The 17,849-nt window shown below is 35.5% G+C and overlaps 1 protein-coding gene across 1 annotated transcript in view; it reads right to left on the minus strand.

Moving 5' to 3' along the window:
* Suclg1 (succinate-CoA ligase GDP/ADP-forming subunit alpha) overlaps positions 1-17,849 on the minus strand; it is a 34,564-nt gene that overhangs the window by 11,987 nt on the left and 4,728 nt on the right. Inside the window, exons 2-6 of the mRNA XM_047523273.1 lie at positions 14,719-14,822; positions 8,231-8,347; positions 4,948-5,160; positions 4,729-4,786; positions 1,546-1,629 (exon numbers count right to left, since the gene is read on the minus strand). Of these exons, the coding sequence (XP_047379229.1) occupies positions 1,546-1,629; positions 4,729-4,786; positions 4,948-5,160; positions 8,231-8,347; positions 14,719-14,822 (576 nt within the window). The remainder of the gene's footprint in view (positions 1-1,545; positions 1,630-4,728; positions 4,787-4,947; positions 5,161-8,230; positions 8,348-14,718; positions 14,823-17,849) is intronic.

A 17,849-nucleotide genomic window follows, 5' to 3' on the forward strand; every position in this document is an offset into this window, starting at 1 on the left:
CTTTCAAAATGTATCATTACTTTTGCACTTAATATTCAAAAACCACAAAATTTTACATTTATTTGTGTTTGTTAATATTATACCAATGAAAATAGTTGCTGGTTCCTGGTCTGCACAAAAACAACCCTCTTTGTGTTTCAGCTCCTTTACTTAAGCCTCTTCTCTCGCACAAAGTTATTCCAGACTAACTCTTTAGAATGAGCATTTTAAGAAAATGGGGATTTGTGCTGTAAGCTGATGTTTCACCATAGGAAAAAATTAGCAAGAGATTAAATATTTAGCAAATTTATCTCCTCAGAGGAACTATTTGATAAAGCAAACTGCAGCAAAACCACTTACAAGTTTTAAGGCACAAGTATCAACGTGTGTGGCTATCTTTTCTTTAAATTCAGCGTGAATGATGAGAGCCTGCACATAGGGCATGCAACATTTAAGAATGAGTACTTGGGAAGGATTAAAGTAAATGTTCCCTACAGAGTGGCTGCAACATTTTTTTAATTTTTAAATTATAAACTTACTAAGAGCAGACTTGATTATTTTACTTTTCAGTGCATCTCTGAAAACTGAAGTTGAAGAAAGAAACTAGCATTTATTAGGTGTCAACCATTATGACAAATCATGTGCTTTATTAGCATACTTTATACCTGATATTTGTTAATTCCCCCAAGCTCTCTGTGAGATAGACATTGTTATCCTACATTTAAAAATTAAAAACTGAAGCTGGAGAAAATGGAATTGGCAAATCTATTTCCAAATCTGTTCTTGTTCTCCATCACATTTAATTATCTGTGTCAAAGATTGTGCTTTACAAGCAGAAATTAATGTTTTCAAATTGAATTTATGAATTCCAAAAGTAACAAAAATATTCCAAAACTATATTTTATAATCTTTTATTACATAAAAGATATTTCTGAAAGGCTTTTAAAAGATATTCTAAGGCTTTGAAGAAATAGTTATAAAAATGAGAAACTGGCTTGGCTTTTGGCAAAAAAGACTGAAATTATTTTAAAATGTAAAAAACTTGTTGGAATTTTTATTTTTTGAAGTGAGAGGCAATGTGGTGCGGCAAAAAGAGATGACTTAGGGAACTCAGTCCTACTCAAACTTGACTTTCTGCCCAATAAGTCTATAACCAACTTGTCAGCTGAGAGGTATCTCAGAGGATTGCTTTAGGAATGAAACAATGAATGGTAAAGAATTCAGCAACTAAGAAGCGCTGAAAATAATTACAATAATAATAAAAGTACTAACATAAGAAACCATTTCTTCACAGTAGCAAAATAAGTGATATTTTTAGGCAGGAAAACTCTCTAGGGGCCACACATCAAAGAATGGTTGTTTGCAACCTGAAAATCAAATCTCAGACCATGAATCTTGAAAAAATACAGAAGAGCTTCACACTTAGACAAATTAAACTTAAGATCACAATATCTTTTTAATAAAATGGTATTAAAACCTCATAAATAATCAAATAAATAATAATTACTATACTCATTCATTAAAGAGACTACATTCCAAAAAATGATTTTAGCAAAAATCCCTCACCAACACACAAAGATTGCCCCAATCCAACTTGTGTTGTTTGGTGAACTGCTTCATAAGTCAGGGTGCCAGATCTGGACACAATACCTTAAATTAAAAGAATTTAAAAATATTAGATTGCATTTATGTAATAGATTATTATATGGTAAACTATATTGAAAATATTCTGAGTAACTAACATGGGTATGTATAAAATTCATTCCATGATTTGCTATCTAAATCAATACCTTCAAATGATGCAGTGAGAAAAGGGAAGTTATTAAAATTAGATGAATAAAGTACATTATTAAGGTTATTTTATGATTAAAAAGCAATGCAAGAAAATCTTGTGAGAATCTTTATGAAGATAAGAATAACAATATAAACTTGGTAGGCACAATTCTGCTTTGGGTAGTAGAACGCAACAGACTGACTTCAGGTATCCCAACCATTAAACCATCAAAACCAACATGAGTCTTATTTAGCAATGCTATCTATCTTCCCCACAATTATTTTCTGAAGCATTTTCTAACAATACATAGGCAATATCCCTCTGGATTCATCAAGTCTCCTTTATCCACAATTTCCCTTATACAATGGTCTTCTTATTTTATAGTACATTATGCTTAGCTAAGCTTCTGCAAAGGTAATTGATCCGGGGCCACAATTTATACATAATGGTTGTATCCCTAATTTGAACAGGTTAAAAAGCATGAATAAATAAACTTCGGTTGTTGAACATATTAAATTTAATTTTTTAAAAATAAATCACAAAACCTTATTAAGATCAGAGAATTGCCTCTACAGTGTAACCATAGCATGTCTGTGGTTTTCCTTTTTTAAACTTCTGCTTTGGAGCACATTTTAAGAACTCAGAAGATCTCAGGTAACAGTATCATGCCCCTAAAAGGGCAAGTAAAATTCTTGCCAGATTGAGACAAAAACCATAATAACCATACACTACCTTAGATTCAATGTAGCATGTTCACATTCCTAGGAAAAGTGTTGTATCACCGTTGTTGTAAATTCATGGGTACAAAGTGATAAATACACACCTTCTCACTATGAATTCAGGTACACATGATTCTTTGCATTAGTCAGTCAAATTGAGAGAAAGGCAAGCAAGTATCTTGGTCACTGCTAAGACAGTACCTGATGGCACACTGCCATGTTGTTCTTTCAGATGAATTTTACCAGACAGTGAGAGCTAGGTCTCTCCCTGACAATGCCTCATTTCATGTGGAACTCTGTTCCAACACCCCAATAGAGCACAGGCTCAGGCTCCCTTCCAAGACTTATTCCCATTATTTCTCTATTCTAGAGTGCTGGGTTATTTCTCAATTACACTTCAGGCTCTCCTATCTTTCCATATTTGTTCTGTTTAAAATGGAACACTTGACCATCTCATAAAAATTCTCACTATCCTCCAAGGCCTACATCAAAAGCTTAAATGCTACTTTGTCTTAGAAGTCTTTCCTGATCATCCCAAACAGAAATGGAATAAAATCTCTTTCTATATATCTCCTCAGTGCTTTTATATTTCCTGTTGCCCTTTATATTGGGAGAAAAAGAAAAAAAGTTATGTTTTACTTATCACAATGAAACCTAAGTATTTTTTTGTGTAGAAACAATTTCCTTCACTGAATGGTTCACTATTAACCCCAATGTTACCATACACACCACAGTCAACTCCTTTTCCTCTCAAGGTCAAGGTTGGTATTACTTCCAAATATTAAGAATAGAGGCAGGATTATGAAAAGAACAATGAATATCTTTTGGTGATCTATAGGTAACTATTTTTTTCCCCTAGTGTATAGCAAATGCTATGAAGTATTAAGAACACTCATTCAAAGCAGACCAAAGAATACAAAGAATATTCAAACATGTATTAGGACATCAGTGACTATGTGGATCAGGCCCCAGTGGAGCTCAGATGGCTTATGGAGTTTCCTGTAACCTCCCTAAGCAAACCTATCAAGTATCCTACTGGCAGAAGGATTGACAGCTCTAAGAAACATTAGTAATAAACAAAAATCATGACCTTTAACCCAATTCTGCAAACTACACAATCAACATTTACCTACCATGACGATTATTCTTATTTAGTATTAAGAGTCATGGTATACAGACAGAGAAGAACACCACAATTATCTATTATTATAGAGAAACAATATATCTTAGTCACAGTTATGAATAGTCTAAAAACAGTCATAATGAACCTAACTTTGAAATATCAGTTTGGCCATTTCCTTAAGGAGCTAACCAAGCAGCAGTACAACGTTCCCAAAACATTTTGAGAAAGTTTGTAATATCCAAGAGAGTAAAATAATTCTTAGGATCCAGGAAGACTAAGGATAAAAATATTCACAACACATATATCTGACAAAGGATTTATATCCAAAATATTATAGAGCCCCTTTAATCAACAATAAAAAGACAACCCACTAATATATAATAGGCAAAAAACTTGAAGTGATATTTTGCAAAAGAAGCGATATGCATCCTCTAAAACCCAAGAAAAGATGCTCTACATGATTAGTCATGAGGGAATGCTAAAATTAAAAACAGAGATTCCATTTCATTGCCAACAGAATGGCGAAATTAAAAAAAAAAAAACTGACAACACTAAACATGAAGATGTAGAACAATTGGAACTCTCGTGCACTGGTTGTGAAAATATAAAATGATACATTCAGTTCTCTGTACTATTTGGTAGCTTTTAAAGAGTTGAACATATTCAGCCCTACAATTTAGTGATTCCACTCCTCAGTATTTTGCTTCAGAGAAATGAAAATGTGTCCATAAAAAAAAGCCTATACACAAATGTGAATCTTAGCCTCATTCATAAGGCTTGAACCTAGGAACAAAGATGTTCACTATGACAGCAAATAAACTGTAGTAAAGCCACAGAATAGAATACTGTTATAGTAATAACATGAAGTTGACTACTGATTCATGTAAACACATGAAAGAATCCACAGTGTGCTGTACATGAAAAGAATCTTTAAAAAACTTCAAAATCTTTACTGATTCTACAGAATTATAACTGCTTCTCAAATAAGCTAATTATATTTGGGATACAGAATTGAGTCATAAAACCTCTGGTAAATTCTACTAAAGTTAAACAAATTTGATTTTCAGAGTCATGAATTCTGAGTTTTGAGAGTTGTTTTTTTAAATCTACAAGAAAGTAACAAACTAACTCACCAATTCTTCCTTTCTTGTGAATATGGCCAGGCATGATGCCAATTTTGCATTCTCCAGGCTGGGAAAAAAAAAAAAAATCATTCTTTCAGAAAAGTTAAAAAAAAAAAGAGAAAAAAATTTTAAATCATAGATCAAATATACAAATATCCTTAGGTTGGTTCAAAGCCATTTAACTTTGTGAGAGGTTAAATCCGGGCTTCTTTCATTTTTTGCACTCACATTGATGACTCCAGGGCAGTTTGGCCCAATAAGCCTCGTCTTTCCCTGGCGCAGCAGTTTGTGCTTGACCCGTACCATGTCCTGTTGAGGGATACCTTCAGTAATGCACACAACCAAGGGCATTTCTGCTTCAACAGCTTCATCAATGGCGGCAGCAGCAAAAGGAGGAGGAACATAAATGACAGAAGCTGTTGCTCCTGTCTGTTCTTTGGCCTGAAACATTAACCGTAAAGCACTTCATGAGTGATCAAGTCATAAACATTATAAAATAAATTCAATACTATGATTGGGGTCAGGAAAGAATGCCACCAGGAGACAACAAAGGTTACTCTCATTCCTGTCAATCTCCAGTTCGTCATGCATTTGTGTCCCCTCATTTCTGTGGTCATGCTGTTTGGTTGTTCTATTCCAGACTTACCATGACCACCTATTCATTAACAAAGCCCCTGTACTTCTCCAGAAGGACTAGTGTGCTCCAAACATTCAGAACTCAGCTTACAAATATGTTTTAAAATATATTATATTCGGAAGAGATCAGTGGAGTAGAAGAAGGGAACTGAAGGGGAGGGAAGAGGGAGTGGAAAAGGGAGGAACTGTGGAATGAATCTGACCCAATTTTCCCACATACATATAAAAATTTAAAAAAGTGAATTTCACTTTTATGCATATCCATAATATACTAATTTTAAAAAACTATGAATAAACAGAAGAGAGATCAGCAGAGTACAGGAAAGCAAGGGAGGAAGAGAAGTAAAGGGGAAGTATGAGGGACTAAATTAAAGCAAATTATAGTCTATTCTTGAATGTCAAAATGAACCCCAATATTATGTGTAACTGTACTGAACTAATAAAAAGAGAAAAATATATTCAGTAAATATAATCAAAAGGAATGAAGTTTTCTTATCTTTCTTACTATGAATACATATGTATTAGAAATATACTAATCAAACAAAAATGCACATGCATAAATAGCCACAGAATAAAGTGTGTCAAATAAGCATTGTTTTAATGCTGTCACCTTTCACAATGCAAAGCACTTGGAGACCAGCAATTTGACCACTGTTCTTTCTGCGGACATGAGCCTGGTCTATACATTTGGTCTATACATATTTTCGACATATAAACCTCTCTGTGCAGCCAAGTCTTCTACTGTAATGGAGGCTCCCTAAAGACAGAGACTGTTGAAGATCTCCCTCTCTCTAAGAGCAGCAGGACTGCACCACAACCCTGAATTTTAGTGTCACCATTTTACAAATTGAGATGCTGAGGCCAAGATATATTAAAGAACCGTTCAAGGTCTCATAGCTAGGAAGTAGCAGGGACAAGATTTAATCCTGAGTACAACTGATCCCAAAGTACCACTCATTTCAGTTATAGCAGGAACCTCTCCATAAATGTTAAAACTGTTGCTGAATCAAAATGGAAATCAAAAATTTTTTGGAAGATTGCCATGTGATGTATATGAGTACTAAGCTAAAGAACATACCAGCACAGTACAACTAGAAGGGACAGAAGTAAAAGAGTGTCCTTAAGAATCACCCCTGAATAATTCCTCACATTTCCAGATATCAAAGAGCTTTCTCTTCTACATTCCTAACAAAAAGCTCTTTCTTAACTGTGACAGAAGAAAAAAAAGTCTAAGGATGTTGACAGATCATCTATAATAATGCCAGAGTAAATAATTTTATAATACTCTATTCAAGATGATGATACAAAAGTGAAGAAATATGAACTAGGGTGGAACCAAAAAGAAGTCAGGTCATGAGCATGTAGATATTTTATTGGAAAATGATAGTTTTCAACTGTAAGAACTATAAACACTGCCAGAAGTTAGACAGTAACAAGTACTATGTGATGGGAAATCAGATTGGATGAAAGGTGTCATTCCTACTCATGCAGAAAATTCTAAGTGCTGAACAGGTAAGAAATAAATAGCATCTGTCAAAGAATTTATAGAATATTCCAAATGCCACATCTTGTGACACCATGAATAATAAATAAATTGCTTAGCAACAAAACTGTCTTTTAATAAAAGCCCATGACAAAAGCAAAGTCTGCCTCAAGGAATTATTTTAATAAAGAATTGACTAGTCAGACAAATCTTCTAAGAACATGATTTGTAACTTTTTTTACTTTTTAAATTTTTAAAATTTTTAGAATACAGAACACTTGAATACACACATATAGCACAGTCTACCTTCAAGCTTAAAGTAAAATAAAATATCCCAATTTGAAGGATATTTGCTTTTTTCTACATTTTAGGATTAGGATTTGGATTTGGATTTGGCTAGTATTTAGATCTAAGAGATTAGGTCTGTAAATCTGTACTTTAAAAATGCAATACCTTAAGAGAGATACCTTTAAAGTTTGCTAAGAAGAGGAGAGGAGTATAGTTAGGACTGCTTTATATGTCAATCCTAGGTAATAGGGTTATTCCCTGGAATTGTTTTTATTAAATAACCCAAGAATTTGTACTATGGTTTTTTTCAAAAAAAAAAAAAACTCTTGTTTTTGTATAAATTCAGATAAGAGTAGAAGAGACTGGAAGAAAACACACTGAGCTTAAATTAGTTCTCTAAAGTTGTAGGATCTGAGTTGAGAAAAATGTGGTCTCTAAAGCTGCAAGATCTGAGCCAACTTCAATTAGCTTTATAACTATCTGCATTTTACAATAAGCACTTAGTTTTGTAGCAAAGACCGAGAGCTTAATTTAAAAATCATTTAAAAAGTATTACTAGGAAATCAGCAATTTAGAGAAGTAGGATCATTTGATATGTCAATATAACTTTAAAATTCAGTTTGTTCATACTACTTTTACTCTGAACTACATTGAGTCTTATCAGCTATGACACCCTCTCTGCACTAGTAACATCTTTGACTTTGAAAGGGGGATGATAACAGCAAGTTCCTCAGGGGATTGTGGTGAGGCCTGAATGGGGCATTGTGCATGAAGTACCCAGCACAGTGCCTGCTACAGTTCATACTCAGAGTTAAGAGGGTGCTGCTAACATTAATACTACTACCATACTGGAAGAAAGATAAGGAAAGAATAATAAGCCAGACAGAAGCCAGGTCATAATGCCTTTACCCTGAAGAGATGATGTATGTCTATACACCAAAATGACACATTGGTTTTTAACACGATTTAAATATCTCTGTTACTGAGTATTCAAATAGCAAATGACCATCCCAAAAGGGACACAATTAAGATCTCTGTCTAAAGAATGGTCACTATTCCCCTGCTTTTCTTTTCTTGTCAAACTCATTAATTACCATTAATTACCTCCTTCACAGTATTAAAGACAGGTAAGCCCAGATGTGTCTTGCCTCCTTTTCCTGGAGTGGTTCCTCCAACAAGTTTGGTGCCATAGTCCAATGCCTGCTGGCTATGAAAGGTGCCCTGAGGAGAAAAAGCAAAATATCCATGAGAAAAGGCAGATCAAGAAGACAACAGAGAAGCAAAAGCAATCTTAGCAACTTAGGAAAAGAAAAATAAATCAACTATTTTCAGAAATAGCATATATCTATATTTCAGCTGTATACTCTGAAGCAAAACAGGCTTCAGTGAAGCCAAAATATTCATTAAAACAGTCTTTTTAAAATTCCCTGTTTTCAAATTTGGCTGATCATCAGAAACAACCTGCTATTTATTTAAAAGAACATCTTCTTTTCAATGTTCCTCAATACCACATGTCCTCACATACCTCTTTATCTAATTTAAAATCCACAGTTGATCAATACATTCATATAAAAACCCTGGCTCTCTCTCACCTCAAATTACACATACCACAAGATGACAACTTGGTTAAACACAAGTTTCCATCTACTCTAAGACTGCATATGTGCTACCAAACCACATTTAGAGAAAAACAAATCCATACTCAAATTTCTCACTTTAAGTTAAAAATCAGTAAGTCTTCAACAGTGCCTACTCAACATCCTTTATTTCCCTATCCATTCACTTTCCCTCCTCAACCATGGCATTAGTAGTAGTATTTTGTACCAGGGATTGAACCCAGAATTAAGTCACATTAATGTGACTTAAGTCACATTCCCAGCTCTTTTTATTTTTCATTTTGAGACAGGGTCTTGCTTAGTTGCTTAGGGTCTCACTAAGCTGCTAAGGCTGGCTTTGAACTTGAGATCCTCCTGACTGAGCTGTCAACCACAGCATTAGTGACATTTTAGACATGCAATTCTTTGTTATGGGAGATCATTCTGCACTTTGAAAGATATTTAAAAATATTCCTACTCTTTTCCCACTGGATGCCAGTACACCCTCCTTGCAAACCCATCCAGTTGAAACAGCAAAAATAACTCCAGGGATTGCAAGATTCTTTTCACTTGATTTCTGGGGCTCCACTTTCCCTGGTTTTCTTCTCTTTTTCTCTCCTTAGTCTTTTCTTTTCCATCTAAACAGGTGCCTTTAGTGATGTCATCTCTTACATGGAAATAAATAACATCCACACAGTGACTCCTGGCATCCCTGCCCCCACATACCTAGCCAAGACCTTTGCCTTAAACTCCATTGTCAATAGCTGATCTAACATCTTCACTTGGAGAAATTGAGCATTCAGGAAACTGAGTTCCTGATCATTCCCTTTCTCAAACTACCCCATCTCAGCTAATAACAACTCCGCTCCATACAGATGTTCAGACCAAAATTCATGAAGTCATCCCAGATTCTTCCCTTTCTTATATCACACATTAGATACACTAGTAATTTTATTGTTCTACTTTCAAAACATAATCAACAACTTCTCCCACATGTAGTGCTAGCTATCACCTCAGTCTAAATCACCTTAACTCAACAGATTATTAACTTTTTCACTCTGAATCTATTCTTCCCAGCAACCAAAGTGATTCTGTTAAAATGTAAGGACAACCATATCACTCCTCCTCTCTTTTTTCATTTCATTTGCAGTATAAGCCAAACTCCTTATACTGGTTTACAAGTTAACATACATCCTGTCTCCCACATCAAACCACCTTATCTGCTTGCCCTCATTTACTGTTCTGCTATTGTTTACTTCAGTCACACTGGCCTTATAGCTTACACATAGCAGGTCCACACCTGCCTAATGGCCTTGCTATGTTCTCTCCATGGAATACATTTCCTTAGCTTTCCAACTGGTTCACGTCTGTATCTCCTTTAAGATCTTGACTCAGAAATCAAGCTATCCCTGACCACCTACTATAAAATCTCCCTCTCCCTCACTCCAACCACAACTCCATACACACTCTTCCTTTCCCTGGTTTGTTTTTTCCATAGCAATTACTCATAGATTCCATTGATGGATATTTTTCCTCTCAACTATAACATAAATTCCATGAAAAAAGTGCTTTCTATTTTGTTCACTACAACTTAAATTACATACAGTAGGTACTCAATAAATAGTTGTTGAAAAATAAATGGGTCTGTTTGGTCATTCTATAGGGACCTAAAACTGCTGAACCAACTATTCAAGTTCTTAATTACTTAAGAAATAAAAACTGGGGCCTTAAGGATTTCAGAAATTTTCTGATTCAATTTCTCTTTCGAAATATGAAAACTGACCCCAAGCATATTAAACGAAGTGACAGAGTCTTACAAAGAACCATAGGCCAGTATTCTCTCTCTTAAAACAATGCTATTCAAAGTGTGATATTTAGACTCTTGCTGGTCTGCAAGAAAGCAAGAGCAAAACAAAAGAAAAAGAAAATGATCAAAGGAAAGGGAGGGAAAGAGAAAATAAAAAATCTAATAAAAAGCCAGGCATGGTGGTATACAACTATAATCCCAGCAACTGGGAAAGTTGAGGCAATAGGATCTCAAATTAGAAGCAAGACTCAGCAACCTAGTGAGGCTCAAAGCAGCTTGGTGAGACCCGTATTTCAAAACAAAAAAGGGGTTCAGGATGTAGATCAGTGGTAAAGCAACCCTGGGTTCAATCCCCAGGATAAAAAAAAAAAAATCTAATAAAAAACAAAACAGAGAATGTTTATAAACATAGCAGTGACATTGCTGCAACTCTTTCTGTATTTTTACAAAAGTACTGATCCACATTAGATAGAAATTAAAAACAATAACCCGAACTGGTCTTTTACTTCAGATAGTTTGAGAAGCACTGACCTAGACTACACTACTAGATAAATTCAAATGAATCAAAATTTTAGGCCTAAAAATGGTGTTAAACAGAGATCACATTCCATTTAAAATAAGCTTACATGCTGGGCATGGTGGTGCACACCTGTAATCCCAGCAACTGGGGAGGCTGAGGCAGAAGGATCATGAGTTCAAAGCCAGCCTCAGCAACTTAGTGAGGCCCTACGCAACTTGGTGAGACCCTGTTTCTACTAAAATATATAAAAAAGGGCTGGGGACATGGTTCAGAGGTTACATACCCCTGGTTCAATCCCTGGGACCAACAACAACAAAAAAAGCTCACTTTCCTTCATTTTCCATTATCAGTAGCCAGTACACAGTTAAGAATAGGAACAATTTTAGCAGCTCATAAAAGGCAGTTAAAGAAATCAGATGGTTCCACTGGAAATGTGCACTACTGGAATCTACTCCATAAAACAAACATTCTTCATTCATATGTGGAACAATGTGTGCACAAAGAAACAACTAATGAGAACTACAGATTTCCCATGGAGGTAAGCTCAACCTTTCAGATCTTATCATAACCTCCATAATAACAGAATCTGAATCAACAAATCTGAGGCAATTAAGGCTCTCGATTACTTTAAAAACCAAAAGCTAGGAAAGTGAATGACAATCTGATTGCAGTTAACTGAAAGACACTGAAACTAACCTTGGTTTTAAATATTTAGGTAAATCATTACATATTCAGAAAATAAAGATGTTTCCTAATAGTGCTTATACCACAGGCAATAGATCTTACCAAAAAAGCTTAGAGGTTAAATGTCATAGGATCACACAAAGTTTAGCAAACTAAAAAACAAAATATGTATAAAAAACTGAAGTTTATTATGCTTTCTCACTTAAGTGAGAAATTTAGGCTTATCAAGCATTTGATTATATGCTAATAATATTAATATATGCAAAAATAGACTGACTGTAATTGGGAGGGGAATGACAGAATGCCCTTCAAATCATGGATAAGCGTCTACTTTCCTTAGAATGTATATATGTAGAAGTGATACTCACAAAATGTCTGGCTATTTAGGTATCACCCTATAGAAAGGGATTGGCAAACTATGGTCTATGGGATTTGTCCTGTCATCTGGCTTTGTAAATTAAGTTTTACTGGAATACAGCTATGCCCATATAGAGTTCTGTAGTATAAACTCCATAAAATATATATAATATAAGGATAAATGTTTGTATTTTAAAAAAAAAATCTGGAAAAACCAACTTATTAATAGAAGGAAATCTTGGTGAGTAGAACCATAAGAAATGAGAAAAGGAGATTCTTATGTTGCATTTCATTGTAGAATCACATCACAGACATATTTAAATTCATGATATAAGCAGGGGAGAGGCAAAGTCTAAATACAAGTGAATGCAAACAAATTAAAATACTTAAGCAATTCTGCCTGATAACCTCTTTGAAGAGTCTGTACCAGAGAAAATATAAGATGGGAAAAGTCAGTGTGCTGGTTCCTTTGCCTGTTCTTATAAGCCTCCCTGGGTTTATGCACTTCTTCATACTGAATGTGGATTCCACATTTAAAAATGAATATTTCTGTGTACAAAAACCTAGACACAAGTGATCTACTGGATCTTGTTTATGACCTAGTTACAAGCAATCTACAGTGGCCTCTCCCAACACTGAAGGAATATGCTGTAGGTCTCCAACACAGCCTATTTCTATGCATTTTCAAGGCAAGTGTAAATACGATTTTCATCTTACAGGCTAACTAGGGCATCTCTTCCTAAGATACAATCCCATTTTTGCACAACTTATTTTTCTACACCAATCATGTACTATTATAGGGAGAAAATAGCAGCCAGTGCACACCGTAATCTCAGTAACTCAGGAGGTTGAAGCAGGAGGCTCACAAGTTTGAGGCCAGCTTTAGAAACTTAGCAAGTCCTGTCTCAAAATAAAAGAACTGGGGACGTAGCTCAGTGGTAAAATACCCCTGGGTTATTTGTATTCTTCATGTAGAGTTTTTTGAGTTCTTTATAGATTCTGGAAATTAGCGCTCTATCTGAGGTATGGTTGGCAAAAATATTCTCCCACTCTGTAGGCTCTCTCTTCACATTTCTGATAGTTTCCTTTGCTGAGAGAAAGCTTTTTAGTTTGAATCTATCCCAGTTGTTGATTCTTGCTTTTATTTCTTGTGCTATGGGAGTCCTGTTAAGGAAGTCTGATCCTAAGCCAACAAGTTGAGGATTTGGACCTACTTTTTCTTCTATAAGATGCAGGGTCTCTGGTCTGATTCCGAGGTCCTTGATCCATTTTGAGTTGAGTTTTGTGCAGGGTGAGAGATAGGGGTTTAATTTCATTCTATTGCATATGGTTTTCCAGTTTTCCCAGCACCATTTGTTGAAGAGGCTATCTTTTCTCCATTGCATATTGTTGGAACCTTTGTCTAGTATGAGAAAATTGTATTTATTTGGGTTTGTGTCCATGTCCTCTATTCTGTACCATTGATCTACCTGTCTATTTTGGTACCAATACCATGCCGTTTTTGTTACTATTGCTTTGTAGTAGAGTTGAAGATCTGGTATTGCAATACCCCCTGCTTCGCTCTTGCTACTGAGGATTGCTTTAGCTATTCTAGGTTTTTTATTCTTCCAGATGAATTTCATAATTGCTTGCTCTATTTCTGCAATCAACAAATGGGCTAAGGAAATGAACAGACACTTCACAGAAGAAGATGTACAAGTAATCAACAGATATATGAAAAAATGTTCAACATCCCTAGTAATAAGGGAAATGCAAATCAAAACTACCCTAAGATTTCATCTCACCCCAATTAGAATGGCGATTATCAAGAACACAAGCAACAATAGGTGTTGGCGAGGATGTGGTGAAAAAGGTACACTCATACATTGCTGGTGGGGTTGCAAATTAGTGCAGCCACTCTGGAAAGCAGTGTGGAGATTCCTCAGAAAGCTTGGAATGGAAACACCATTTGACCCAGCTATCCCACTCCTTGGCCTATACCCAAAGGACTTAAAATCAGCATACTACAGAGATACAGCCACATCAATGTTCATTGCTGCTCAATTCACCATAGCCAGATTGTGGAACCAACCTAGATGCCCTTCAGTTGCTGAATGGATAAAGAAACTGTGGCATATTTATACAATGGAATATTACTCCGCAATGAAGAATGATAAAATTATGGCATTTGTAGGCAAATGGACGAAATTGGAGAATATCATGCTAAGTGAGATAAGCCAATCTCAAAAAACTAAAGGACGAATGATCTCGCTGATAAGTGGATGAGGACATATAATGGGGGGTGGGAGGGGTTAGCATTAGGTTTAGGGTTAGGTTTAGGGTTAGGGATAAGGAGAGCGGTAAGAATGAAGGAAAGAAGGACTGTATAGAGGGAAAAAAGGGGTGGGAGGGGTGGGGGGAAGGGAAAAAAAAATAAACATCATTACCCTATGTAAACGTTAAAAATAAATAAATAAACAAAAAAAAAAATACCCCTGGGTTTAATCCCTTATAGCAAAAACAAACAAACAAGCAATCAAAAACAAAAAAATTGTTGAATGAGTGAATAAATTTTAAATAAAGTAGAAAATAGTGAAATTGTTTTACATTTTTGAATCTAAACTTTAAATAAAAATCTAGACACACATACCTGCTTACCAGTGAAACCCTGGCAAATGACCTTCGTATTTTTATCAACATAGAGATGTTTCCGGGAAGCTGTATAGGAGCAATGCCGAACTGCATTCTGTTGCACTAAGAAGTAAAGAAAATATAACATATTACAATTTTTCCAAACCTTTGAACAATGAATTCAACTTGGTCACACATACACAAAAAATTTTCTAATGCAAAAGCTAGACTGTCATCATGGAAAATTTAAATGTCACTTTTAAAATGAGACACATAGACCACAAAAATAAATTAGAAAAACAAACCAAAAAGACCCTATTCTACTCTTCAGGATCTTCTCTTTATCAAGAAAAAGCTACAATCTTGAAAAAGAAATTGAGAAAGAAAAGTTAAAGTTTCTCATTTTCATCCCTTAGAAAGAAAACTGATGTTCAAAGACAAATGGCTCAAATTAAATCCAGGGACTAAAAACTAGATTTCATCCCCACTAATAATAATAACCACATGCTCTTACTAGACCTAACTTTTTAAAGTCCAATACCTATAAACAACATATGAGCTAAGAGGTAAATTTTGTCAGGAACTATGAATGAGAACTATTCTACTACTCATTTCCCAATAATATCAATATATTAAATGTTAACCTGTAGAATAAAGTTTGCTAAAATACAATCCAAAAATCACTTAAACTGATCTTTTCTTGTGTAAGATTCAATAACCTACTATAGAAGAAATGGGGAAAACAAATAGAAAAGTAGATGAGAGAGAGAGAAACTTGTAAAAAACTTGTAAAAAAAAAAAACTTAATTTTCAGCATCCTACCTCAAGGAAAATTAAGAAATGTATGCAGCTACTACAACTAACTCCTCCCACTTCAAAAATCAATAGGAAGAAGCACACATGAATTTAAAATTGAGGGCTACCTTTAAAACCTTCACTAGAACCATCAGCCTACCTCTATGGCTATTATCAAAGCAGTCAAGCCTTCTACCTACTGCCGAGTAGCCCAAGAAAGCTAGTTACAGAACAAAACCATTTTATAACAATTTTCTCTAGGACCCACCCCATGCTTTCCTCTTTGAATCACTATGAATGACTACCTTATGCCTCCTTAATCTTCAGACCTCAGGTGCCACAACTAAATAGCATCAATATGTGCTTCTGGCAGAGATACCTGGAGTCCCCAAACATCTAGGGAACAGAAAAGCCCAGATTTTACCCTTATCATCCAGAAGAAGAGGGTTCTGTGTGCACATAGAACTACTGGGTAACAGCCTTAGACTAGACTATGCTGCACAAGGGAACACGGGGGAGTTTTGCAGCCAAGACTTGGCACAGTGGGCACAATTAAGCACCTGACCCTAGGTCTGAGGAAATCACCACAGGATTTATGGCCCAAGAGACTGCCCCCACAGATCTGTACACTAGAGCCCACTCAGTGAATGCTGTCGTTCAGAGATTCTACTTGCTAGCAGACAAACCAATAAAGGCCATAAACAAGAAACACAACTGATGACAAATGGTGATATCAACATACGATGAGATGTCTAACTTTACTAATAATGAGAAAATAAGCATTTTAAATTAAATATTAGTGCAAGGCCTGAACTTGGCCACCAGGCATATCCTGATGGTCAGGGCTGTAGCTGCCACATCCTGGGTCACCTCTAGAGGACAGACTAGCATCACCTTCTCTTAGAGTTCTTAGAAACTGGTCAGCCTAACCTTGGTAATGTGACCCAGGAGTAGCTGAGAACGTTGTCTCAGAAATCAGACAGGCCAGGGCTTGTGTTTATGCTCTACAGCTCACCAGCAATGTGACCCAGGGCATATCTTTTGATCTCCCTTAGCCTTGGTCTTCCCATCTGTAAATGGAATAACAGCTTCCCACAAGGAGACTGTGATCTTAATATGAGATGATGCCTGTAGATTGAGAATCAAAGTGCCTTGGTACACTCCCAAAATCCTACATGAGCACAAAGGTAAATCTTTTCCTAAAAAGAGAAAAAATATAGTTCATATTTTAAAATCAAATAAGTCCAACCAGAAATGTTTTAAATATGTCCTCACATACACTCTATATACAAATGTTTATGTACAAATATACTATTCCATGCCTACATACAATGTGTAGCATGCACAAATATATTTGTAAGTTTTTAATGTATGAAACATTTGTGAAGGGAGCAGTCTCACACTAAAAATGGGGATAATAATACATACCACATTGGTCAATTTGAGAATTAAGATGAGTTAATATAGAGAACATGTAAAACAATACCTAGGGTACAGTTAAGTGCTATATCACTAATGGCTTAATTTATTATTATTTTTTACTGATGAAAAATGAGCAGATGAAACTGTTTTGAGAGGTTCATGGTGGCGGGTATCTGCCATGTGCTAGGGGGTTCATGAGTAAGTAGATTAGGGCTCTATCCTCTTGAAGTTTCTTGCAAAGAGCTAACTGTTAAAGAGGTAATACAAAACTACAAAAGAACAAACTGCAATAAAGATGCTGAAAGAAAGGGACTGAGTAACCTGAGAGAGATGTGCTTTCAACCAGGGTAGTGGGTTTACATCAGTCAGGCACAACTGAGTTCTATTTCCCATAGATAGGAACCATTTAAAAGATGAATGGTGAGATTAATGTTGCAATCTATGGCTAAAGAGCACCTGTACAGACAGAACTCATACCATGACCTTATGTGACTAGTATCATGCTCCTAACCAGTAACCTGAGATTCTGTTAGTGAAAATATTCCTTCTCCAACTCACCTCTTAAATCATCTGTTACTCATTTATTTATGCATGTACACATGAACTTAACAAATGCACACTTATTAACTGTATCAGTCCATTTTCCTGATGATAAAATACCTGAGGCTAGCTATTTATGAAAAAAAGAGATTTACTTGGCTTTCAGTTTGAGGCCAAAACTCCAAAACTCCTCATTTGGTATGCCTCTGGTAAAGGCTCCTTTGGCTGCATCATAATGTTGCAGAGAAGCAAGGGAAACAGCCCTATGCAGAAAGGGCTAAACACATGGTATGGCTTTGCTTTATAAGAACCCATTCCCTCAAGAACTCATTCCAGAAGACCAATGTTAATCTATTCTTAGGGTGGTGCCACCAGTGACCTAGCTATCTTCAA

The sequence above is a fragment of the Sciurus carolinensis genome, chromosome 13, assembly GCF_902686445.1.
Source record: "Sciurus carolinensis chromosome 13, mSciCar1.2, whole genome shotgun sequence".
NCBI lineage: Eukaryota > Metazoa > Chordata > Mammalia > Rodentia > Sciuridae > Sciurus > Sciurus carolinensis.